Source organism: Cololabis saira, chromosome 3 (genome assembly GCF_033807715.1).
Source record: "Cololabis saira isolate AMF1-May2022 chromosome 3, fColSai1.1, whole genome shotgun sequence".
NCBI lineage: Eukaryota > Metazoa > Chordata > Actinopteri > Beloniformes > Belonidae > Cololabis > Cololabis saira.
The window spans coordinates 9,196,649-9,221,111 of record NC_084589.1 but is presented as its reverse complement, the minus strand read 5'-3'; the positions used below and the strand labels follow the sequence as shown (position 1 = coordinate 9,221,111).

Genomic DNA, 24,463 nt, shown 5'->3' with positions numbered 1-24,463 from the left:
ATCTGGCCCTACGGAGCGAGGGTTTTCAGATACTGACTAGCTGACCGAGGGCTAGAAAGATTTCCCAGAATGCTTTACGTCATCATTTGCAGACTGAAAAAAAAACAAAACATGGCGGACATTTCTTATTTTTTTGTGAATAAAATCAATATTTTGAGTTAGTTTCTGCATAAAAATGCGTTTTGATTACATTTCTAGCGAGAAATATATATTTTACTTTCATAATATTCACTCAATGAACGTATATAATCACTCGCTTGTCCATTTATGGTTCTGCATTACACCAACGCAGAGCCTACGGCGTAGGTTACGCGGCAACGTGCGCCGTACACCGTAGGCTCTGCGTCGATTTAACGCAGAACCATAAATCAACTCCCGAGCCGGCAGGCAGTTCTCATACCGAAAACTTCGGCGCAAATATCTTAACAGGCGTTATTTGGATAAACTGAGCCCAGGTTGGGGATCTTAACGGTTACTTTTACTCCTGAAAAAATATCAAAACTTAATAAAGTGGCATATTAACAGCGCTACAGCAGAAATTAAAACAGCTTTTAGCTCTGGGCTTCCTGATATGGTGTGACGTATGTGCAAACGTAACTACGCAGTCGCTTACGTACCCGAACGTAAACCACGCAGTGACGTAGCAAGTGGTGTCCCAATCCCTAGGGAAGATTACAAGGGCCCTACCTATTTTTAGGGCTAGTGGTAGAAAGTAGGGGGTGTATTGGGATTGGCCCAAAGTCTTTACTGACAAACGTCTTCTAAACTGATTAGCAGAACATTTTCTTAAACATCCATAAAATGCTGACAGTATTGCACTGATGACAGTTAATTAGATGAAGTACTTCATAAACTCTGCAAAGACATCCTGTGGAGGTCTAAACTAGATGCTCCTGTCGTCAGCATCAGCAGCAACGTGACTCGTGTTCAGCACTTTAGTCATAACTAAAGTTGCAGATGGAACTACATTCAGCTCGGTGTTCAGCTGCAACTATCCCAACTTTTAACAAATCCAACAAACATTGTAGTAATCAGTGATACTATTTTTAGTCTCTCTACACTCAAAACATTCATTTAGCTGTAAATCAAACATTCAATTATCATGTTGGCTTCCATTTCATGAATAATTACTTCTTAGTCCGGACGCTAAGCCTCTATTATTTAAGTCAGGACAAAAGTTAAACTCTCCTTCAACGCTACCTGCCTTGTTTCAGCTCAGGTTTAAAATGTTTGGTTAGTTTTTTCATTATTCCACTTGTACAAAGGCCTCAAATTCAGAAGCCAGAGACGTTAGTGTTATCTGATGAACCAGAACGCGCCGCCGCCCTGTCGCCGTCTCAGGTTGCTTCATCAGCTGGAAACACAAACCGCAGATTCCACGGCTTTGTGTGATTGTGTCATCAAGTTTACAATGTTTGGGGAAACTAATAGCCTGAAGTAATGAGAGACGGTTTAGCCCGACACCCTGCTGGAGGAGGGGAGGCTGGAAGAGATGATAAAGGGTTCAAGTTCACGGCGGAGGAAGAGAGATCTTTGAGAGGATTTGGAGGAAAGACAAAAGGGGTAAAAAAAAACAACAAAACGACAAATAAATAAAAGGTAAAAACCAGCAGAGGCTGAGAGGAGCAGAGAGGGATCTTTAAGAGTCTCCTGGAAGTCAGTTATCTGACTTTTGACCTTTCGTGTTTGTGTTTGTGTGTGGCAGCTGCAGGCAAGAGGCTCCTTCTGGCAGAAGCTCGCAAGCAAAGCAAGCAAAGCAAGCAAAGCAAGCAAAGCAAAAAAAGAAGCCGGGAAGGTAAGGGGTGTTCCTCCGGGGGAGCTGGATATCTTCACAGGAGAAAAGGAAGGCATTTCCTGGCCTGACAGCATGTGTGATTTTTTTTTTTGCTCACGACTTGGCTCCGAGCTCTGGCTTTGTCAAACGCCGTTCTAGCGTCGCGGCTCGCGTTCCCAAACCGTATCCAGTACAAATAAGATTAAAGCATCAGCATAACTAACCTTTATTTAATAGTCTTGGAGTACTTTCAGGCAGCTCCGTTCCCATCTCCTCATCTCGGCTCCGCCGCTCAACACAGAAATAAAACACGAGCAGCAGACGCAGGTCCATTACAGGAACTTCAGCACATGATTGCAGCTCTCATCTTTATGATCATTATGTTATCGTTGGCAGATATGGCTTTTCTCCCAAGAGAAGCTTCATTATTTCAGGGTCTGAGAGCTCAGACTGGTCTCGTAAGACTGCTGCTGTTGAGGAAAAGCACCTTTACTGCACTTTAAATACTTGTGTTTTGTTGTAATATTAATAAAGCAGATGAGCGTGTCGGTACATCTGCTAACGTGTGTCTGCAGGAAAGCTTGTGGATGGCTTCTTCCAAAGAGATCCTGCTGTTCCGGCAACTCCTCCTCGACCCCGTGGCCTGCCAGCAGTTCCAGCACTTTGTCTCTCTGAGGGGAGACTTCCTGGAAAATGATGTGCGCTTCTGGGTGGAGGTGCAGAGATACAAGGTAAAGCCCTGGGGGTTCTGGGGTCTCCTGCTGCAGCATCAGGCTGACACGCTCTGATTGCAGGACCTGTACCACTCCCACTGTGGCGACGACACCATCCAGCACAAGATCTCCACCATCATCGGCTGCTTCATCGACTCGTCCGCGCCCCCCCCGCTGCAGATAGACGTCCCCCCCGAGCAGGCCCAGCGCATCCTGGAGAAGAGACACGAGCTCGGCCCGTACATCTTCAGAGAGGCCCAGGTACCCGTGTGTGTGTCGGTGTCAGAGGTGTCAAAAGTATTCACATTCATTACTCAGGTAGACGTATAGATACTAGAGTTTAAAAATACTCCTGTAGAAGTGGAAGTATCAACTCAAGTAAAAGTATAAAAGTACTGGTTTCAAAACTACTTAAAGTATAAAAGTAAAAGTAATGTAAGGGGGAAAAAAGCCATTAAGGACAAAAGCCATTGAAAATGAATGCATCTTAGTATAATGCAAATATATTAAAGAACCATATATGTGTACTATTGAGCATTAACATGTGTTTCAGAGAGCAGGAGATATGATGAATAGTTGCCTATAAGTATTGTAATGGTGCAAAAAGTCAAACTTCAGAGGCATGTTATCATTTATCCTAACCTTTATTGGAATGTACATCCAAGTTTAGTTGCAGGAATCTGAGGGAACGGATGTAAGAACAAAACTGGACAAGAACATCTGAAACAACCACAACCAAATTCACTCTATCCGGATGGAGCAATTTAACTGGATAGTTTTTTTTAAAGGCCAAAATGAAATAGAGTAACGAGGCTGTTTTTAAAATGTAAGGAGTAAAAAGTACAGATAATTGCGTGAAAATGTAAGGAGTAAAAGTAAAAAGTCGTCTGAAAAATAATTACTCCAGTGAAGTATAGATAACCAAAATTTCTACTTAAGTAAGGTAACAAAGTATTTGTACTTCATTACTTGACACCTCTGGTCGGTGTGCGTTTGTGTGTGTTCTTCAAGCCTTCTCTTTTCTCTCTTCCTGTAAATGTAGACGTCAGTGTTCGGTGAGCTGCTACAGTATTGGACTGAGTTTCAAAGGTTCAGCAGCAAAGTCCAGGAGAAGGACATCCTCCCTCTGCTGCAGGAGAAGAGAGAGAAATACAGAGCCAGAGTACGGAGGCAGAAGAGAAAAGAGGAAGAGGATATGTGGAGGAGTGAGCAGGTGGGTTACAGGAACGTAGCCAGCCTCTAGGGCGGGGGGGGACCCTGGTCCCCGAGGATCGAGGACAGAGTCCTGCAGGTCTCAGGTGTTTCCCTGATTCTGATGAACACTGGACCGCTCTGTTAGCGAGCCGTTAGCAGAAGGGAACATCTCAGTTCAGTGTTGTCTCTTTAACAGAAACAGGAAAAGCTGGAGAGACAAGAATCACAGTTCACAGACGGGGGCAGAACGGATGATGGTGAGGAGATGAAACAAAAGGAAACACCTGTAAAAGCCCGGGCGAGGACTCGGAGAAGAGCACCACCAAACCCCCCGCCGGTAAGCATCATGTTTTAATAGATCCCTTAAGTGTGAAGGCCGTCTTTAATCTGAGGAAGCGTCCTGATGAGGGCAACACTCCTGAAGGAAGTCCGTATGACAAAAGTGGAATTGTGTTTGAGAAACGTGCTGTATATAGGAAGACGAAGATGTCACTCGACAATAATCTGAAAAGAATCTCAGTTTTTTAATGAAGTCTGAAAAAGGTTTCATCTGTTCCAAACTATAAAGGATGAGCTGCTTCTCCTCATCAGCTGAGCGTTGAGTTGACGTGAGGACTCTCTCCTCAGCTGTTGCAGTCGTTGTCCAAGTACATGGCAGGTCTGAAGAAAGAACAGATTCTGCTGAAGAAACAGATTCAGCTGGCGACCCTCTCCTCCTCCACGGTCTCCGGTACAAACATCACAAACATACAAACCCCAGACTTTATACCGTAATAATGAAATGATGTCATACCTAAACATAAAAATACAAGCTAATCTTTGCCAGGCTTGGATGTTACCTGGCAGCACCGTCCACGTAATAGTATTTAAGGAGGTTCCGAGCAGCGGGACCCCAATACGTTGACTGAAGCAGAAATGCGTTAAAGGGATGGTGTATAGAGGGAATGTGCATGACGTCACAGATGCAACTTCACAGTGGGTTACGCCCACTGAGTGTCAGAAAGACTGAGTGTCAGAAAGACTGAGTGTCAGCGGAAACTTTCAGTTTGAGCAATTAGAAAACATCTAAAATGGGAAAGAGCTGTTGTGGGATCGACTGTACTCATAGATTTACTAAGAAATCAGAGTTATCGTTTTACAGACTGCTGAAAAATAAGCTTAAGAGACAAATGGATCGCTGTAATTCTCAGAAACAACTGGATTCCAGGCACCGAAATGTGGATTTGCGGTTCCCATTTTGTATCAGGTAATAGAAAAAGAGTCGACTGGGTGCTCGTTAGGGTGTGACCGCTGTAAAATGGTGTTCTTGGATCAGACCCAGGAGACGATGTGGAAAAATAGAAGCAAGAGATCCAGGCACTCAAGACGAGGTAGATTTAAAAAGATAAAAAAGATTTTAAAAGATAAAAAATACAGCTGCCAAAATGTTAACATTTTGGCAGCCGTATTTGAATAAAGGCTTTTTTATCTTTTTAATCTACCTCGTCTTGAGTGCCTGGATCTCTTGCTTGTATCAGGTAATGTTGGATTTTTGGGTAGCTAACGTTAAACGGTCAAATCATAAAGTTCGGTGTCCTCATCACTTTAATTTCTACAAAAAATCCTGCCTTGAAGTCGGACCAAGAGTCAAGACTTTTGTAAGCCTTCAAGCTTTGCTTCATGTATTTCCCCGGTGTAGAAATTAAGTACATATAAATATCAGGAAACTGGATTAGTGGCCAAATATTAATGTCCATGGACCACTGGTTCTTGGTAACTGTACCAAATATTAATGTCCATGGACCACTGGTTCTTGGTAACTGTACCAAATATTAATGTCCATGGACCACTGGTTCTTGGGGTAACTGTACGGGTCACTGTCAAGTCCAATTGACGCTAATTTAAGCCGATAATCAGCTGTTATCCCGTCTTCTCCACTAGTTGCAGCCGTTTCTGCCACTCAGTGAGAGTAAGTGGGGAAGTGACGTCAATGCAGACCCTCTATAGAGGGACACGAGGTGTGTTTGTGTTTAATGCTGCCGCTCTTGTTCTCTCCCCTCCAGAACCGGCCTCTGACATCAGCATCAAGTCAGCAAGGAGCAAACGCAGCACCGTTCATCCATGACCAACACTCAGAATCTTTGTTTTACTGCAGGAGGGACAGAACCTGCAATGAACCAAAGATTAACCCCCCGCCGTTATCCCAGCAGCACAAGTGTACTAAAGATGAAACAACACCTTAGGTAATGATGACTTTTTTAATAAGACGGTTCTCTATGCATATATTATAGATTTATAAAGGCGTTGGACTCAGACGTCGTAGAGAGCTCAGTGGTACCACAATAATATAAAAAGGCAACAATGACACGTTTGCATCTTAACGGTTTGGCATCAACACAAGTCCACAGAACAGTGTTACATCATCTAAAACCTTTTGGTCGACAGCTGGTATCTAGCATCCTTCAGCAGATGTATAATATTGCACTTTACGTTGGCATGGAAACGGTAAACACAGAGGGCACAAGTCCAGACTGCTCCGACCCGAACATCTGTGACGCTGAGGACGCTCGTCCCTTTAGTGTTCTCTGTCCTACACACTCACTGAAATGAATAAAAGTGTTTCTACACCCATCCATGGTTACGACTCGTATCAGAAAATATATTTACTAAGAATTATCTACATTCCTAAGGCAAGAGTGACCGGTATCAGAACGTCATGTTAACATCAACAAGTATGTTTTGCATCAATGGGAAGTTAAACTTTAAGAGACAAAGCACAGGGTGTAAGATCCTTTTTTTTGAAGGCTCAATGTTTCAATGTGGAACAGAACGGTTTGATCCTGTTGTTGGAGTCAGTCTCAGTGAAAGCCGATGCGTAAGGCTTTGTTCTTCACCGTGGTGAACTTGCTCACAAACACCTCGGCGAACACGGGGTCCACCAGGTAGCGGTAGCTCTTGGTGACGCAGGGCGGCGGCTCCGCCAGCGTCACCGGGGGCTGCTGCTGCAGCGAGGCCGGAGACGGAGAGAGGAACTGGGACACCCGCAGCACGTAGTCCAACAACCGCTGGTACTGCTGCTCCGACAGCCGCTCACGCACACCGTCACCCTGAGGAGGACAGAGGGAGGACAGAGGGGAGGTTACAGCCCTGGACCAGGAGCTGGGCACATCACTGACCTCACAGCTGCTCCGTCACCTTCATCCACCCGTACCGTACCTGGTCATCACTAGTACGCACAATTCCATCCTAAGAGTGAGCGGGAGCTGGTCATGTGACCTGCTTCTAGGATACAGTTAATGATGTGGAGCAGCCAGACGGGTATGAACACGTCTCCAGCAGTCGTATACCACCTGGGGACTTCTGAATACTGTATTCTGTCAAAAGCAGCCGCTGACAATTCAGACGACTTTAATCTGATTACAAACCAGGTCAGAGAAGCTTGTGATGGTATGAAAAATGTAAATTAGTTTTGTATGAACGTCCAATATTTCAGGGTTCTTCATCATACCAAACACTCTTTCATTTAAAGAGTTAGTTCATGACACTTTGATCATTTTGTAACATCACCTTTTCATCTCAACTTTTGTTCTAGGTGTTTGTGGCACTAGTGGCCTTTGAGAAAGTAGGTAGACAGGAGGCGGCTGGGGGGGCATTGCTAATGATCAAAGGACAGGCCGGGACTGGAACTACAGGACTGTCTCAGAAAATTAGAATATTGTGATAAAGTCCTTTATTTTCTGTAATGCAAAAATGTCATACATTCTGGATTCATTACAAATCAACTGAAATATTGCAAGCCTTTTATTATTTTAATATTGCTGATCATGGCTTACAGCTTAAGAAAACTCAAATATCCTATCTCAAAAAATTTGAATATTCTGTGAATCTTAATCACTGTAAACCATAATCAGCAATATTAAAATAATAAAAGGCTTGCAATATTTCAGTTGATTTGTAAATGAATCCAGAATGTATGACATTTTTGTTTTTTAATTGCATTACAGAAAATAAAGAACTTTATCACAATATTCTAATTTTCTGAGACAGTCCTGTACAGCCTCTACAGGTGCCCCCCCCCTCGGCCCCTTTAACCTCAACGTTTAAACAAGAGTTTTCTTAAGGTGTGCAACACTGTTGTTGCTTTCATGTGAGGAGTGCAGCACGGCAGCCCGGTCCACCTGATCACACACGTGCACTCCTCTGGTACCGTGATGGAGATGTGTGACATCACGGTTTAACCGCCTCATGGCCGGGTTAACATCAGGCATCCTCTTCCTGTCTGCTCCTCACAAACACTTTGTTCTCAATCATGATAATCTCCCTGGATGCCACCTGTTTGATATAACCTCTTCCAGCTCAGTACTTTCCCTAAACTGGCTTCTACTTTCAGCTGACTAAAATGACTAACTTAGTTGTAGACCTGATAACTAAATTAAGTTTACAGCACAAACCATGAAGCATCCTGGGTATAACTAAAGTTAGAATGAGAATGGCTGTGATGGTTTCCCTCCTCTGTACTGTGAGCTGCCCGGCTCTCCCCCCGGCTCACCTCCGTGTCGCTGGTGACCGTCTGCTGCTGCAGCGTGAGCTTCAGCCGGCCCTGCTGCCCCTGCTCCTGCTGACACTCCACCTGCACAGGAAGAGAGGGTTAATAATGTCCACCACAGCCGGCCTCTTCTGTTCATTCCGCCATCTTAACTGTGACTACGTTTACGTGCAGTCAAAATTCGGGTTATTGCTAATATTCCGGTTACTGAAACATTGGGAATATTCCGTTTACATGGTAATTAATCATTCAGGATATCTGGATCAAACCAGCGACGCACGGAGAACATCATGATTCATTTCCCATCATTTCCGCTTCTTCTTCCTGTATCCAATTTCAAAACAAATGCTGCTTCGCGCAACTTCTTGTAAATCTTCTATCCCGGTACTTTGTACCGTCTACAAATGCAGAAATGTTCATATCCTTCATTACATTTATGAAGTGATTAGTCTCCTCCTGGTCTTGGTTTCTCCGTGTTTATAAGAACTTCCTGGACTCAAAAGACCAGGATTCCTTGTGAACAGAAGATGTGCAGAAAACAAATTCCTGTTCCGTTAGATGGGGATATTCTGTTAGGCGTTTACATGACTCAATATTCAGGTTTTAAAAGGAGTAACCCAGGGGTCATATTCGGGTTTTTAAAAGCCAGAATATGAGCAAATTTGGGTTATTCAAAGGGGTTATTGGTGTTTACATGGCCGCGCAAATTCGGGTTATTGCCAATATTCGGGTTTTAAAAGGGTTATTGATGCATGGAAACACAGTCTGTGTGTTCAGGACCGGTCAGTTACCTCTGTGATGGGGAAGGCCTGCTGCTGCGTGTCCTCGCTCAGGCTGACCACGAACAGCACCTCGGAGGTGAGCAGGAGGCAGCCAGCGTGCTCCTGGCCCGAGCCGCTCACGATGGTCACCTCCAGGGCCATGTGCAGCTGCGGCCGGCCCAGAGACTGCAGCATCTTCCTGCAGTCGCACCAGACAGTTTATTTAAAAACAACTTACCATTACAACATTCTACCTTCCATACAGTCAGACCCGGTGGAGCTCAACATGCATCAGTCATGATTGGTGCTCGTGTACGTCCTGCACTCCTCAACCCGGAGCTCTGAACAGGCCTCACGTCTCTGTGATGGGTTTGCTGTGGAGGGCAGGTGTTACGCAGCAGAGCACATGTGGAACTGTGGACAGTTTGGCTCTGTTCAGTGTTCAGTCTGACCCCTCACGGGTCTGGACTACCTGCAGTAGTAAATATATCTGATGGACGCCTGATGGAAACCAGAGTGACGGCTCTGGGGCTGGAGTCAAACTACAAGGGAGCTGGATGTCAGCATTCCTCTCTCTCTCTACATTAAACACATACATATATATTGTTTTTCATGAAAAGATATTGCAACACTCTTCAGGTATCAGAAGTGGAGCTTTGTTCCTGATGGCAGCTAGGAGAAGTCAGTTGTAGCTGTGCAAACGTAACAGTAGTCGTCTCCTGCTCCTGATAACCTTCTGATTGTATTATCTATATATTTACTAAAGCAGGACCTAAAGACAACCCACTTGCTGCACAATAAAACTTTTATAGGTCAAGTCTACAAACCTCAGAACTTTTCCAGCACACCAAAAACAATGTTTTTTTTTTTTTTTTCATTTTATGGCACAAAGGCACATTTCTGGATGGACCCGTGATTAAATAACAAGAACAGTCCTTTGCTTTCGCTTTGGCGGCTTGCTTATAAAAACCTTTTAACATGGCTGGATGAGAGCAGGGCGGGCAGGCTGGCTACCATGTGTGCGATCAAGGAAAGAAAAACAATCCTCCAGATCAAGATTTTAACTAAAGGTGAGGGGTACGGGGGGGGGGGGCATCATGTCTTGGAGGAAAACTAAGAGAAGCACAGAAGCAGAAGTGAGAACATGCCTCCCTTTTAAAGAAAGCCGCTGGGTCTTACCAGACGTATTTCAGGTGACTGTTGGAGGCGCGAGTCGACTTCTCTTCTGTCGGCAGGTAGAGCTGCTTGGGAAGCTGCCACAGGCCGGCGCCGTGGAGGATCCCTGTGGGGGAACAGTTTCAGAGCGTTAGAGTAAAGGCCTGTATTAGGGTTGGGTCCCGCCGGGTCCCACGGGACCCAACGCAAATCTGGCGGGAGCGAGTGGTTTGAACTTTGCTGTGGGTGGCTAAAAAAAACACTGCAGGATCGGGATGTAGTCTAGCGACAAGATGGAAATCAATGAGGTGGAAAAGAACCTCAAACAAGGTTTTTAGAAAACTAAGACAAAGCAAGGCCAGTCAGATATTTGCAGAAACTGTGTTTAGAGTCTGTGGAGCATCTTGGAAGAGAGACGGAGGATTGGAACCAGCAGTCGGTCAGCAACATTCTCTTCCTAACATTCTCTTCCCTGACGCCCTGGTCTGACCTCACCCCTCATTGCAATACATAAATTACCAATTCTAACTCTAATAATTATTCATGGCATTATCATGATATATTGTTTCATAGTGTATTATTATATTAAGTTATGAAATCTCATGGGATGTTAAACTATAGTATTATTATATTGTTATATATTATAGTATGGTGATATAATTTGGTTATATGTTATATTTTATAAAAATTATGTTATATTAGGATATTACTATATTATTATGCTATATTTATTTTATATCGTGCTACACCACTCTATATGATAATTATTTATTTGTTTACTTATTTACTCTCAAATTAATATTCTTAATTTATGTATCTACTTTCATCATCTTATTTACACGCACACACACACAAACTGATGTCGTCTTTTGTCGTTGTTTGCACTGTATGTTAATAAATAAATAATAATAATAAAAAAGCAACATTCTCTTCCTCCACAGCAATGTAATGGCCAAGCGATTCATTTGTTAAATTCATTTGTTTTGTTCATTAACATTGTTTATTTTATGTTATTTACTAGTGTTATTTGAGCCACTCACAGCTACTCTCGTTGCTATAACCTCAATCACATAATTGATGTGTGAAAGGTGAAACAGCTTGTGCGATGATGACAATGATGCATCTAACTGTCGGTCAGGTGACCTATGAACTGTCAATTATCCATCCACCTCCACAATGATCATGTTAACATTAAATCAGATAGATTTGTCCAGGACATTTCTCTTGCATGGATCATCTGCAAGATCTCCTACTTCCACCTTAAAAATATAGCCCGACTGAGGCCATCCCTCTCCAAAGATGACTTAAAAAAACTGGTAAATGCCTTCATCTTTTCCCGTATTGACTATGGCAATGCACTTCTCTCCGGTCTACCTGCAAAATCCATCCACTGCCTCCAACTGGTTCAGAACAGCGCTGCAAGATTGCTCACCGGTACCAAAAAGTCAGCACACATAACCCCTGTTCTGGCCGAACTCCACTGGCTCCCGGTCCACTACAGGATCCAGTTCAAGGTCCTCCTCCTGACCTTCAAAGCCATCCATCAAAAAAGCCCCAGCTACCTAAGTGATCTAATCACTATTCATAAACCAGCACGCAACCTTCGCTCCAGCCACGCCACTCTCCTTCATGTCCCCTTTCCACGGCTCGTGACGATGGGACACCGTGGCTTCTCTGCCTCCGCCCCACGCCTATGGAACTCTCTACCTGACGACCTCAGGAATGCACCTTCTGTGGAGTCCTTTAAAACGGGCCTTAAAACACTCTTCTACAAGCAGGCTTTCCCCTGAACTCTCCTTGACCCCCTTTTATTCAAATATTTTTTTAATTTATTTTTTATCTTTTTGCTGCACACAACTTTTTATCTTACTTTTATCTTAGTAGCTAGGTTTTGTCTTAGTTTCTTAGTCTTGTTTTTAGTCTTCTTTGTAAAGCGCTCTGAGATCTGTCGTTTCAGGTGAAAAGCGCTATATAAATTGAAATTATTATTATTATTATTATTATTGCAGGACGAGAGAAGACACTAAATCAATGCATCTCTATTGTTGTGCAGCATGAATTCTGAGAGTTTTGCAGGAGCGGGGGGAATGTAACACACACGTTGCTGGTGCGGGCGATAGTGGTGAGAAATTCAGCGGGATGAAGAAAACATCATGTACATCAGGGCATCAGGGCTGCAGCGGGGCTTGTTCCTACTGCATTCTGCAGGATCTCATGTGTAGTGAGGTGTTGGTGAGCCTCGTGCGTGTGGTCAGTCCCTGTCAGCCTCCGTAACTGTCAGCAGAGTGACGGCAGCAGCAGCCAGTGAAGTCATTAATGATGTCACTGCAGTGGTACTCCATGATGCCGTCTCTGAGAGTCCTGGCAACGTGTTTGTGTAGATCCAAGAGCTCCATGAAAGCGTGTGACAGGATTACAATACAACTCAATGCAGATGATTCACATAAACGGGCTTTTAACATCAGAGGTGCCAGTTCCTGTCTTTTCTGCCACAGTAGTGTGCATGTTCATCAGTTCCTGATTTGTTTTGTAAGCTTTTGGGCTCCGAGTCAGGCAGATCAGGGCCAGGCCCTGGGGGAGGCATCTCTCCCCTCATTGAAGGCTCATGTGCTGCAAGCAGTGATGGTTAGTGCCAACACACACCATGAGCTGACCCAGTCCAGCTTTCTACTCCCAATAAAACCCTAACTGCAGAGAAATGAGCTGCAAGTGTGTGTGTGTTGAGGGTGGGCTCTTCCTAGCAGCTCTCTAATGGGTCCTGGTTCCATAAACACGGGTCCTGCCTGCAGCTGAGGTGAGTCCGGGGAGTCGTCCTCGCTCCACTGACAGATTCATGACATTCCTGCCCGACCCAGTTCACACGTGTGTGTCGGGGCCTCCGGCTCCTCGGGAAGTCCCTCAGATTTCAGGAGCTGCGCTAAATACATTTAACTGGCCTGTTGAGAATATCATCTCTGAGAGATGCATCTCTACATCAAAGAGTTTACATTCGGATGTAAATGTCATATCAGTTCTAACATGAATTGACCGTTACATATTCACAAAATGGGATCCCGAGAGCAACTAGATCTGTTGGAACCGTCACCTGGGGCTTCCTCTCAGCAGGGAGGCAGGAATACTCACACCGCCCATCATTACGCAAACAAAAGGTCAATTCAAAAACATTTGATTGTTAGTTTTTCAGTGAAGTTTTCAGTTATGCTGCTTCTCCTGTCAGTTTACTGACCTGAATCTCAGGTTTGGTGACTACTAGTGTCTATGTCTCTCCTTTCTCTGTTCTTCATTCTCTCTGTCTGTTCTCTCTTTTCCTGCTCCAGCTGGTTTTCAGCAGGAAGGTCCCCCCTTATGATCCAGGTCCTGGTCCTGGTCTCTTCCTCCTAAAGGGGAGTTTTTACCTGCCACTGTTTATGTTATATTGATGTAATAATTGCTCCGGGGTCATTGTGACGGTTCCCTGGTATGATATTATATGGGGTTATATTATTATATTGTATTGTGTCATAGTATATGGTGGTAGTGTTATTTGATTGGTCTGGTGTAGCATTTTATATATTGGTTATTTAGATTCTCTTTGCTTTTCAGTCCTAATCCTTTTTTCCTTGTTTTTCAGTGGACTGGGGAGCAGAGCAATCATGGCCAGCATTAATCAGCCAAGTGTCGGCACCTGGGCCCGGGTGGCCGACACCCAGTATAAAAGCCTGTCTCCCCAGTCCCTACCAGAGTTCTGTTGTATTCAGTTCTCCTCTACCCTCTTCCACTATGCACCTTTTTCATCATTTCTGTTAATACATCCAACATGCACCCACATACATTCCACTCATGCATACACAGACTACACTACGGATTACTGACTTCCACACCTCATCTGTTTGTTTGCTCACTCATTTGTTCGTTTGATTATTTACCTTTGCTTATTTAATAAATTTATAGTATTTTGAGTACTGCGTCTCCCCTGTTTTTTGTTGTACCCTTGGCTCCCCTAGGCCAGGGTCTAACAAATGGGGGCTCGTCCGGGAATTTGGAGTAGTTTGGCTGTAAGTTTGGAGAGTCAAGTGACTCGCCCTTCTGCCTTTTGTTCTACTTATTGTTCTCTGCTGCGGTTGATTGATGGCTCGTTTGCCTTAATTAATGGCTCATCAACACCGTGGTTTTGTGAATGAACGTGCGGTGACGTCATTTGGGAATCATTCCGGGGGTTCCTTTTGTCCATTCATCAGTCCGGTGAGTACAAACTAAGCGATGTTTACTTCAGCGTACACGCTGGTGCATGTACTCGGACTTTGGGAGATGCAGTCATTTGTTTGATCATTTGAATTTGATTTATTGAAAAGTTTGGTTACTTTGCATTAAGTTTGATTAAGTTGTTCTAGTGGAGAGGTTTTCTGGTTGCGGTGCTGCTTAATTAAATACACATACTGTATATATATAAGTGTTATCATAATATAGCCTACATATATATATATATATATATATATATATATATATATTGTACAGTTTGTGTAGCTGGTTTTGTTTTTTGTTTAATATGAGTGTCCCTAGTAGGCGCGGTTAGTTTTCGGGGTTAAATAGCTCGCTGGGTCTAGGCCAAGGGGTGGTTTAGGTGCAAGGAGCGGCTGTAGCGGCTGTGTGTAGGCCTTTTTGGCCTGTACATAGTCTGTCTCGGGGGCACAGCTGAGGGGTGTACGCGGGTCGCCAGTTTCTGGTTGCCCTACCTGCCTCTCGGTATTCAGTGCATAAGTACCTACCGCAAACCGTGCATGAAGACGGGTGGAGTTTAACTTGGGGATTATATAGGCTAGAGGGGCACTTGTATTTTTTTTTTTAATATTATTACCAGCTGAGGAAGTTGTAAGCGCACGCAGCCAGGATGGTAACTTTAGAGGCATTTATTGCCTGTCCATCTGAGGACCTATTAATACAATGCACTAAAGACCAATTAGTTAAAATAGCAGACCATTATAGGATTAAACTTGATACAAATGATAAGAAAACTAAGGAATCCATAATAGCAATTTTGAGACACCATTTATTTGAGAAGGGTTTGGCGGAGCCAGAGAAGGTGTCTCCTCCTCCATTAAAGGTTGCATCGGCGGTGCCTACATTCATCATGCCGCAGACAGGTCTGACTTTTGAACAGCAAAAAGAGTTAATTTTGTTACAAGCTCAAGTGCAGGCTGACCTGGAGAAAAGTAGGTTAGACGTACAGTATGCAATTGAAAAAATGAAATGGGAAGTAGAGCAAAACAGGCTGGACCTGATAAGGGATGGTAAAATTCCAGGTGCTGCACAAATGTCCATTAAAGAACCGGCAGAGTCCGCAGTGGGTTTTGATATTAACGGTAACTTACGTCTGGTCCCCAAATTTAATGAGCGTGATCCGGAGGCATTTTTTGCCATGTTTGAACGTGTGGCAGACGTTCGTAATTGGCCTGACTCTGCGCGCACTTTGTTGTTGCAGTGCGTGTTGACTGGCAGGGCGCAAGAGGTGTTTTCGGCTATGAGTGTGGCTGACAGCCAAGATTATTCTCGGGTCAAAGCAGCAGTGCTCAAGTCTTTCGAGCTCGTCCCCGAGGCGTATCGCCAGCGTTTTAGGTTCTGGAAAAAACATGACAGGCAAAGTCATTTAGAATTCGCACGTGATCTGACTACCAGTTTTACACGCTGGCGTAATTCCTCGGGTGTAGAAACCTTTGAAGAGTTGTGTGATCTGATGATTTTGGAACAGTTCAAAAACTCTATTCCACCTCGAGTGGCAATGTACCTAAACGAGCAGAAGGCACGCAACGCAGCAGACGCGGCAGCACTGGCTGATGACTATGTTTTGACGCACCGGGGAGAGTTTAAGGCGGGCAGTGGCAACACTGCTAATAATGAATCTCGTGGCCGATCAGATAGACCTCTTCATGTTGAACAAGCTAAAAGTGATGTTAATGGCGGTAGTAAGTTGCGTGAGCCAGACAAGGTTTGCAATTACTGTCATAAACGGGGCCATTGGAAATCTGAGTGTTTTAAGTTAAATGGAAACCCCAGGACTCAATTGGCTGGTCATTCGCAGCAAAAAGGGGCTGGCGCAGCCGCTCCACGTCCGGTGTCCACTTGTGCTACACCTAATTGCGGCCCTAATAAGGACACAGCAGTGGCAGCTCTGGATTCTTACCGACCGTTTATCATGAAAGGCTCTGTGGCTTTGCTGCAAAATGGGGAAGAAGTACCAGTAACTATTCTGAGGGACACGGGTGCTTTTGACTCGTTTATTCAGGCTGGTATTCTGCCTTTAACTCAGGATTCTGACACGGGTGACAAGGTGCCTATCCGTGGCATAGATATGAACATTCTGTGGGTTCCCTTGCATAAAGTGTTGCTCAAATGTGAATTATTCCAGGGGGAAGCAAGGCTTGCTGTGCGCCCAGCGCTGCCAATCCCAGGGGTGACTGTGATCCTGGGGAACGACTTGGTTGGTGCTCGGGTGTGGGCGGAGGTTCCTCCACCGGCAGTGGTGACGTCTGTGCCTTTGATAACTGGTGGTATGGATAAAAGTGAACGGGACTTTCCAGAGGTTTTCTCAGCGTGTGCAGTGACACGGGCAATGGCCAAGTTAAAGGGGAAATCTGAGTCAAAAGAATCACTTAAGCCTAACATATCAGAAAAGTTTTCTATACCTCTTGCTGATTTTCCCCTATCCATAACGCGTTCAGATCTGGTGGCAGAACAGCAGACGGACCCCTCTCTGAAGGAGCTGGTGCCGCTGATACGACCAGAGGATGAGATCGTTGACAGTGCTTGTGGGTATTTTCATCAGAACTCGGTGTTGGTGAGAAAATGGCTGCCACATGATGGAAGGTTTGTGGGTGAACCAGTGTTTCAAATTGTCTTGCCAGCTAAACTTCGACAGGCAGTGTTAAAAGTAGCGCATAATGAATCTGGACATGCAGGTGTGAAAAAGACTTATGACAGACTACTTAGGCAGTTCTTTTGGCCTCGTATGAAGAGAGATGTGGCAGCATACGTTAAAACATGTCATACATGCCAGTTAACTGACAAGCCTAACCAGAAGTTGAAACCAGCTCCATTGTATCCCATTCCGGCCATAAGCCAACCTTTTGAACATCTAATCATAGACTGTGTTGGTCCTCTACCACGCTCAAAGTCTGGAGCAGTGTATTTGTTAACAGTAATGTGCCAGGCAACTCGCTACCCTGCTGCCTATCCTCTCCGTACTATAACAACGCGGTCAGTGGTGCGGGCTCTTTCTCAATTTATCTCTGTTTTTGGTGTTCCGCAGGTCATTCAGTCGGACAGGGGTTCTAATTTCTGTTCACATATGTTTTCTCAGGTCCTGAAACAGTTACGGGTGCGCCACAATCTGAGCTCGGCATATCATGCACAGAGTCAGGGGGCCTTGGAGCGTTTTCACCAAACGTTAAAGGCGATCTTGCGTGCCTACTGTACGGAGATGGGTAAAGACTGGGAAGAGGGTCTGCCGTGGCTGATGCTTTCTACTAGAGAGGTAACACAGGAGAGCACAGGTTTTAGTCCAAACGAGCTTGTATTTGCTCATACAGTGAGAGGCCCTTTGGCAGCATTGTCTGGTGATTGGGTAGAGGCACAGCCTCCCAAAAATTTGATTGACTACGTTAATGGGTTTCGTCATCGGTTGTACACAGCCGGTTTGATGGCTAAAGAAAATTTAGCAGCAGTTCAGGGTAAGATGAAACAGTGGTATGATACTAAAACCGAGCGCCGTGAGTTTAGTCCGGGAGACCAGGTGTTAGCCCTACTCCCCATTGTCACTTCTCCTTTTCAGGCCAAATTTTCCGGTCCACACACGGTGGTTAAAAAGGTCTCGGAGCTAAATTATATTATTTCAACGCCTACACGTAAGAAAGCAACCCAGCTCTGCCATGTGAACTTGCTGAAGCCATATTTTGCACACAATTCTGAAACACCTGTGTTGTGTGTGCAGCCAGAGGTTGGCTTGGCTCATGCCGTTTGCATGGCAGCTCCGGTGGTTCCTCCTATTCGGGAAATGGAGGAAGATGGTCTGAGTACACCTGATCCAGCGTTGGTGCACGGTCGGGTGAAAAATTCAGAAGCGCTTGCGTGCCTTGATACGCTCTTGGCTCATTTGCCTGCGTCCGGCCGGAAGGAGCTTGCGGGGTTAATCCGTGAGTTTCCGTGCGTATTTGGTGATACACCGAGTTGTACTCATTTAATTGAACACGACATTGACGTTGGTGACGCGAAACCAATAAAACAGAGGTTTTACAGGGTAAATGCTGATAAGCGTCAATATTTGGAAGCCGAGGTTGATTACATGTTAACAAACGGTATTGCGGAGCCTTGTGCATCTAGTTGGTCTTCACCTTGTATATTGGTTCCTAAGTCGGATGGTACATTTCGTTTTTGTTCAGATTTTCGTAAGGTGAATAATGTCACTAAGCCTGACTCTTTTCCACTTCCTAGAATGGAAGACTGCATTGATCAAGTGGGCTCCGCTAAGTTTGTGAGTAAATTTGATCTACTGAAGGGGTACTGGCAGGTGCCTCTGTCAGCACGAGCGCGGGAGATAGCTGCGTTTATAACACCCAATGGTCTTTATTCTTACAAGGTCATGCCATTCGGACTGCGCAATGCGCCTGCTACATTTCAGCGCCTGATGAATCAAGTAATTTGGGACATGCCAGGGTGTGCAGTGTACCTCGATGACGTGGTAATCTATTCAGATACCTGGGAAGTTCATTTGGCGCGCATTCGGGAGCTGTTCAGACGCCTGAAGGAGGCAAGGCTCACAGTCAATCTTGGAAAGTGTGAGTTTGCGAGGGCGACTGTGACGTACCTGGGTCGGGTGGTTGGGCAGGGCCAAGTCTGTCCAGTTGAGGCTAAGGTTCAAGCTGTTGAGCGGTATCCGGTTCCAACCACAAAGAAAGAGCTTATGCGTTTCCTTGGTCTGATAGGTTATTATCGGAGTTTTTGTAGGAATTTTGCAACGGTTGTGGCACCTCTCACTAACCTACTTAGGTCTAAGGTACAGTTTGACTGGACACCAGTTTGCCAGGAAGCATTTGAGCAGGCTAAATCACTTTTGTGTACTGCTCCTGTTTTGTCGGCTCCACGTTTGGACAGGCCGTTTACGATTTACACGGATGCCAGTCATGTGGGGGCGGGGGCCGTGCTTATGCAGGAGGACAATCTAGGAATAGATAAGCCTGTTAGCTTTTATTCCAAGAAATTCAACTCTTACCAGCTAAACTACTCAGTCATTGAGAAAGAAGCATTGGCTTTGATTTTAGCTTTACAACACTTTGACGTTTATGTTGGTGGTAGTGCCCCTATTGTCATTTATACAGATCATAATCCATTGACTTTTCTCAACTCTCTACAGTGTCCGAACCAGAGGTTGATTCGATGGTCACTATTCCTGCAGTCCTATGCCTTGGACATTCGTCATGTTAAAGGGACGGAGAACGTGGTGGCCGATGAGTTATCGCGGGCTCCTCATGACTGAAGTCCTAGTCTTATTCATCTCCAGTGGTCCTCCATTTGCTTCTGTCTTTCACCCCTTAAAAATGCTTCATTGGATCCGGTTGCTGGGGTGGAGGTCTGTGACAGGTGGTTGGTGGCCTTTGGAGTAGAGGTTTAGTACACCAGATAGGATTGTTTTTTTTTTTTTTTTTTTGTAAATAGGTTTCCGGTGATCCCGTTGGGACCCCGTCTTTATGGGGGGGGGTGTGACGGTTCCCTGGTATGATATTATATGGGGTTATATTATTATATTGTATTGTGTCATAGTATATGGTGGTAGTGTTATTTGATTGGTCTGGTGTAGCATTTTATATATTGGTTATTTAGATTCTCTTTGCTTTTCAGTCCTAATCCTTTTTTCCTTGTTTTTCAGTGGACTGGGGAGCAGAGCAATCATGGCCAGCATTAATCAGCCAAGTGTCGGCACCTGGGCCCGGGTGGCCGACACCCAGTATAAAAGCCTGTCTCCCCAGTCCCTACCAGAGTTCTGTTGTATTCAGTTCTCCTCTACCCTCTTCCACTATGCACCTTTTTCATCATTTCTGTTAATACATCCAACATGCACCCACATACATTCCACTCATGCATACACAGACTACACTACGGATTACTGACTTCCACACCTCATCTGTTTGTTTGCTCACTCATTTGTTCGTTTGATTATTTACCTTTGCTTATTTAATAAATTTATAGTATTTTGAGTACTGCGTCTCCCCTGTTTTTTGTTGTACCCTTGGCTCCCCTAGGCCAGGGTCTAACAGTCATATTCTGGGTCTCTGGAAAGAATCTAGAGACAACTTCTTTTCTAATAGACACCATATAAATAAGATTGAATTGAATTGAATTGACTAGTTCACCAGTGAGCCAGTAAAAGGGAAACTACCTCTGGAAGATGCCCCACATTATTAAACAGGTCACAGCTTTCATGCGTTATGGGGAGAAAGAAGGATCCTTGTACAGATGAAAAGTGTGAAATAGAGCAGTCTCTTGCAAAATGTATGAAAACTGGATATTTCACCAGGAATTAAGAGAGATCATGGGACTGTGAACAGATGTGTGTGATTCAGAGTGTGGATGCGTTTGTTCAGATGAAGGCGTGATGAGGAAAGTTCCTGTGAGGCTAATTGATGGTATCAAGAATCCACCGGTGAGTAGCAGGCGGGTGTTTGCGGCTGCTGGAGCCTCTGGGGTCCCAAGAAGCTCCCAGTCCAGGATCCTTCAGAGTTTGGCAGTAATGCCTCCCCCCCCTTTAACCATAAAGAAAAACCCTTGCAGTGGGCTCAGAAATATGTGAAGACTAATGTTCAAACTGTTCTTTTCATTGCTGAATGCTGCGCTGGATGGTCGTGATGGATGGACACCATGTCCCAACAGGGCTGCAGCGTCAGCAGGGAGGGGGGTGGGGAATCATGGCAGGTGAGTTAGGAAGCCCCTTGAAGATGCCTGAAGGTGTCAAACTATGTGGAGTTCCTTACTGCCCATTTCCTGTCAAGGTTTCAAAAGACGAGCTGCACCTTCAGGAACAAAATCCCCCACCATCCCATGATGCCAGAATGACTATTGAGGCCTTGGCTGCGATGTGTGGCCACTATCATCCCGACCTCAACCCCCACCAGGAGCGTCTTCCTTCAGAAGACGCTCCTGGTGGGCAGCAGTTCAGCTGGAAACAGCAGTTCAGCTGGAAACAGCAGCTGTGGGAGGATGTTCTGGATGGTCCCTGGATGGGAGCGTTGCTAAGGCGATAACACAGAGGGGCCCCTATGTTGATGAACATACATAAACTGTAAACTGTTTAGCTCAATAAGTAGGAACAGTGCATTTGAAGTTATCTTGCATTGCCGTCATTGGTAATTTTGTTGAGTAAAATCCAGATTACCAAACAAATGCGACGGCCTGCCAATTATGTAGATTGTTTAGGAGAACAAAAAAAACACCAGCAACGACTCTCTACATAATAATTATGGTCAAGGACTCAAAACCGAGTCCGATGACACCACCCACCAGTCTTTATGTCAAACCATTCAAAAGTTATGGCAGAAAGTAGGAACTATCAAATATGGAACAATCAGATGAATGGGTTTTTTGGCGTCTAGCGTCGCCATGGTAACGCTTTTGACTGAGAAAAGTAATGTGCATCATCGAGACGCACATTTTAATGTATAACACACCTGGGTGCACGTTACGGTTCGGGCCGTATTAACTGCCGAATGAATGGCATAAATTGCGCCAAAATTCCACGATTAATTCAAAATGGCCGACTTCCTGTTTGGTTTCGGCCATGACGCCAAGAAACTTTTCTTTAAGTTGCGACATGATACAGGTGTGTACCGATTTTGGTGCATGTACGTCAAACCGTATTGTGGGGCTTGAGGCACAAAGTTTTCTAGGGGGCGCTGTTGAGCCATTAGGCCACGCCCATTAATGCAAACCATTAAATATCACATTTTCGCCAGGCCTGGCTCGGTGCAAAATTTGGTGACTTTTGGGGCACGTTTAGGGGGAAAAAAGGCCCTCCTTTCGTCGGAAAAATAAAATGAGGAAAAAAAAAAAAAACGAGGAAAAAACAGAAAATTCCTACAGATACAATAGGGCCTTCGCACTGTAAGTGCTCGGGCCCTAAATAGTATGTGTATTAATGTGGACCACAGACTACAGCGTGTATCATGTGTACTTCAGTCCCTGCTGGCACACAGAGGAGTAACTAGTGACACGGCTTCAGAAACAGATTCAAACACGTGATTCAACTTGCTGCTGTCATTGTGGGGGTAAACGCACCGTAACCGGTCTGGGACACCAGCTCAGCCGCCCCCCCGATGGGCTTGGTGAACACGCCGACCAGGCCTTTGCCCACTCCGGAGATGACGCCCTTGGCTTTGCTCCCGGCTGAGCTCTGCATCTCCCAGGTCCGCTGGAAGTTCTGCATGGGCTGGTCCACGATGCCGGCTATGGCTCCTGAAGGGACGAGAACGGAGGCTGTCACCAGCTACAAGTACAAACTTCACCTTAGTGGGTTAGAGAAGAGCAGGAGTGACACGTGACAAACATCTAGGATGTTGGAGCTGTAATGAAGGAGTCAGACGTGCTTTTGCTTTACAGAGTGTGTGATTCATTCCCTCTACGTAAGATTCAGTTATTATTGACTGAATCCCGGGAAATATAATCCACTGTGACCTTGAGGATGTTGCATTCAGGGGAAGTATAGTCTGTGTAACTGAGTTTGATTTGAGACTGATTTGAGTTTTCCTGTCCTCTCAGCGTTTCTTGAGTTGTGTGAAACCCTTCTGTAAAGTCTCTGTGTGAGTGCCAGTGCACACCAGAGGAAATGTTTGTGGGGATCTTTCCCTACATGCTGGGGGACTTGGGGCAAAAACAAAACAAAAAACTGTCTGTCTGTGTTGCAAAAGCCACAAATGTGAAACTGGTTATTTAATAAGAGGGATGTGACCCCGGGCTGCTCCCCGCATACCTAACAAGCTGATGCCGAGCCGTGACAGTCCCTGTCTCAGGCCTTCACCCAGGCTCTCTGGCAGCTGCCGCCTCCACTCCTCCTGCCGGGTGTAGTGCTCCTCGTCCAGAGACAGGCGGTCCATGTTCCTCGCCAGACTTGTGGCGAGGTTGGTGATGGACGTCAGCGTGCCTGAACGCAGCAGTGACACGTTCACAGTCAGGGTTTGCAGTCACTGTAACCACTTGTCACTCGTGAAGAGAGGAGGCAAAAGTCAAGGCCTCAAATGAATGTGATTAAAACCCAGAAACTGTGTTTGAATAAGAGCAAATAATTAGGAGACGGACACATCTGGAGCTTCACGTGGTTCTTGTGGTCTGTCAGAAACTAGGGACCAGTTCCAACATTTGAATCCACAAATGCGACGGATAAAGAGAGGGAAGACTGTGTTACCTTTTGAGATGTGCTTGACAAAAGAAGTGGTTCCTCTGGAAACGCCGCTGACGAAGGCTCCGGGGCCGCGGGTCAGACCCTCGTACGGGAGGCGGAAGAAGTCGGAGACGCCGTTGCCGATGCTGCGCACCAGGCTGGCGGGACTGCCCAGGATCTCCAGGGATCCCACCACCCAGCCTGAGGCGGGGGAACAGGCCCAGGTTAGCATTACATTTATTAACGGATGAATCATCTCGTTTTCCAGGGGGTCCAACATAAAACATACAACACAGTACAAAACAGTCACATACAACATACATAATACATGAGGCTCTCACACACATGGACTACGTTCACACTGCAGGCCTTAATGCTCAATTCCGATTTCCCATATCCGATTTTTTTGTGTGGCTGTTCACATTATCTTTTAAAATGTGTCCTATATCCGACTGGAGTGTGAACGCATCGCACAGAGGAACAATAACAAAGACGTCACACGCAGCACGCCGTCATACGGCGGTAAACATGGAGGCAACAGAAGTGAGCGTACATGGGTATATTTTGAAGTTGTTGTGTGGTGGAAGCCGACGAAACTGTGAGCAAGTGTTAATGAAGGGGAGAAGGAGGAGAAAGAAAGCCGCATTTTTAATAATGGCTTTTTGTGGAGCGATGGCTGCCTCGTCTGTAGAGAGGTGTGTGTGGATGCCGACTCGGAGTCAGGAGTGGTGACGACCACGACTGCTTCGCTGATTTGAATCCTTAGCTTCATAGAACTTAGCTTTCAGGCTCTTTATTTTCCTCTGGCACTGCAGCTACGTCCTTCTGTAGCCGCGCTCACACATTTCTTTTGATATGCTCTCAAGTGACGTCAAAGTCGCATTAATTCCGACCTGGCTGTTCACACTGAGGTCGCATTGCAAAACATCAGACCTGTACCCGATT

General features: G+C 45.3%; 2 protein-coding genes across 4 annotated transcripts in view; one reads left to right on the top strand and one right to left on the bottom strand.

The window, feature by feature from the left end:
- Positions 1–6,212, top strand: part of LOC133440582 (regulator of G-protein signaling 22) — a 28,350-nt gene extending 22,138 nt beyond the window's left edge. Inside the window, exons 17-23 of the mRNA XM_061717898.1 lie at positions 1,706–1,795; positions 2,305–2,505; positions 2,569–2,748; positions 3,530–3,700; positions 3,878–4,018; positions 4,309–4,411; positions 5,724–6,212. Of these exons, the coding sequence (XP_061573882.1) occupies positions 1,706–1,795; positions 2,305–2,505; positions 2,569–2,748; positions 3,530–3,700; positions 3,878–4,018; positions 4,309–4,411; positions 5,724–5,785 (948 nt within the window). The 3' untranslated portion in view covers positions 5,786–6,212. The remainder of the gene's footprint in view (positions 1–1,705; positions 1,796–2,304; positions 2,506–2,568; positions 2,749–3,529; positions 3,701–3,877; positions 4,019–4,308; positions 4,412–5,723) is intronic.
- Positions 5,911–24,463, bottom strand: part of LOC133425111 (intermembrane lipid transfer protein VPS13B-like) — a 362,452-nt gene continuing 343,899 nt past the window's right edge. For all 3 annotated transcript variants that reach the window (XM_061715807.1, XM_061715794.1, XM_061715800.1), the window contains 7 exons: positions 23,543–23,719; positions 23,111–23,281; positions 22,420–22,596; positions 10,147–10,249; positions 8,998–9,166; positions 8,210–8,290; positions 5,911–6,767 (listed from right to left, as the gene is read on the bottom strand). In XM_061715807.1, coding sequence (XP_061571791.1) covers positions 6,519–6,767; positions 8,210–8,290; positions 8,998–9,166; positions 10,147–10,249; positions 22,420–22,596; positions 23,111–23,281; positions 23,543–23,719 — 1,127 coding nt within the window. In that variant the 3' untranslated portion in view covers positions 5,911–6,518. The remainder of the gene's footprint in view (positions 6,768–8,209; positions 8,291–8,997; positions 9,167–10,146; positions 10,250–22,419; positions 22,597–23,110; positions 23,282–23,542; positions 23,720–24,463) is intronic.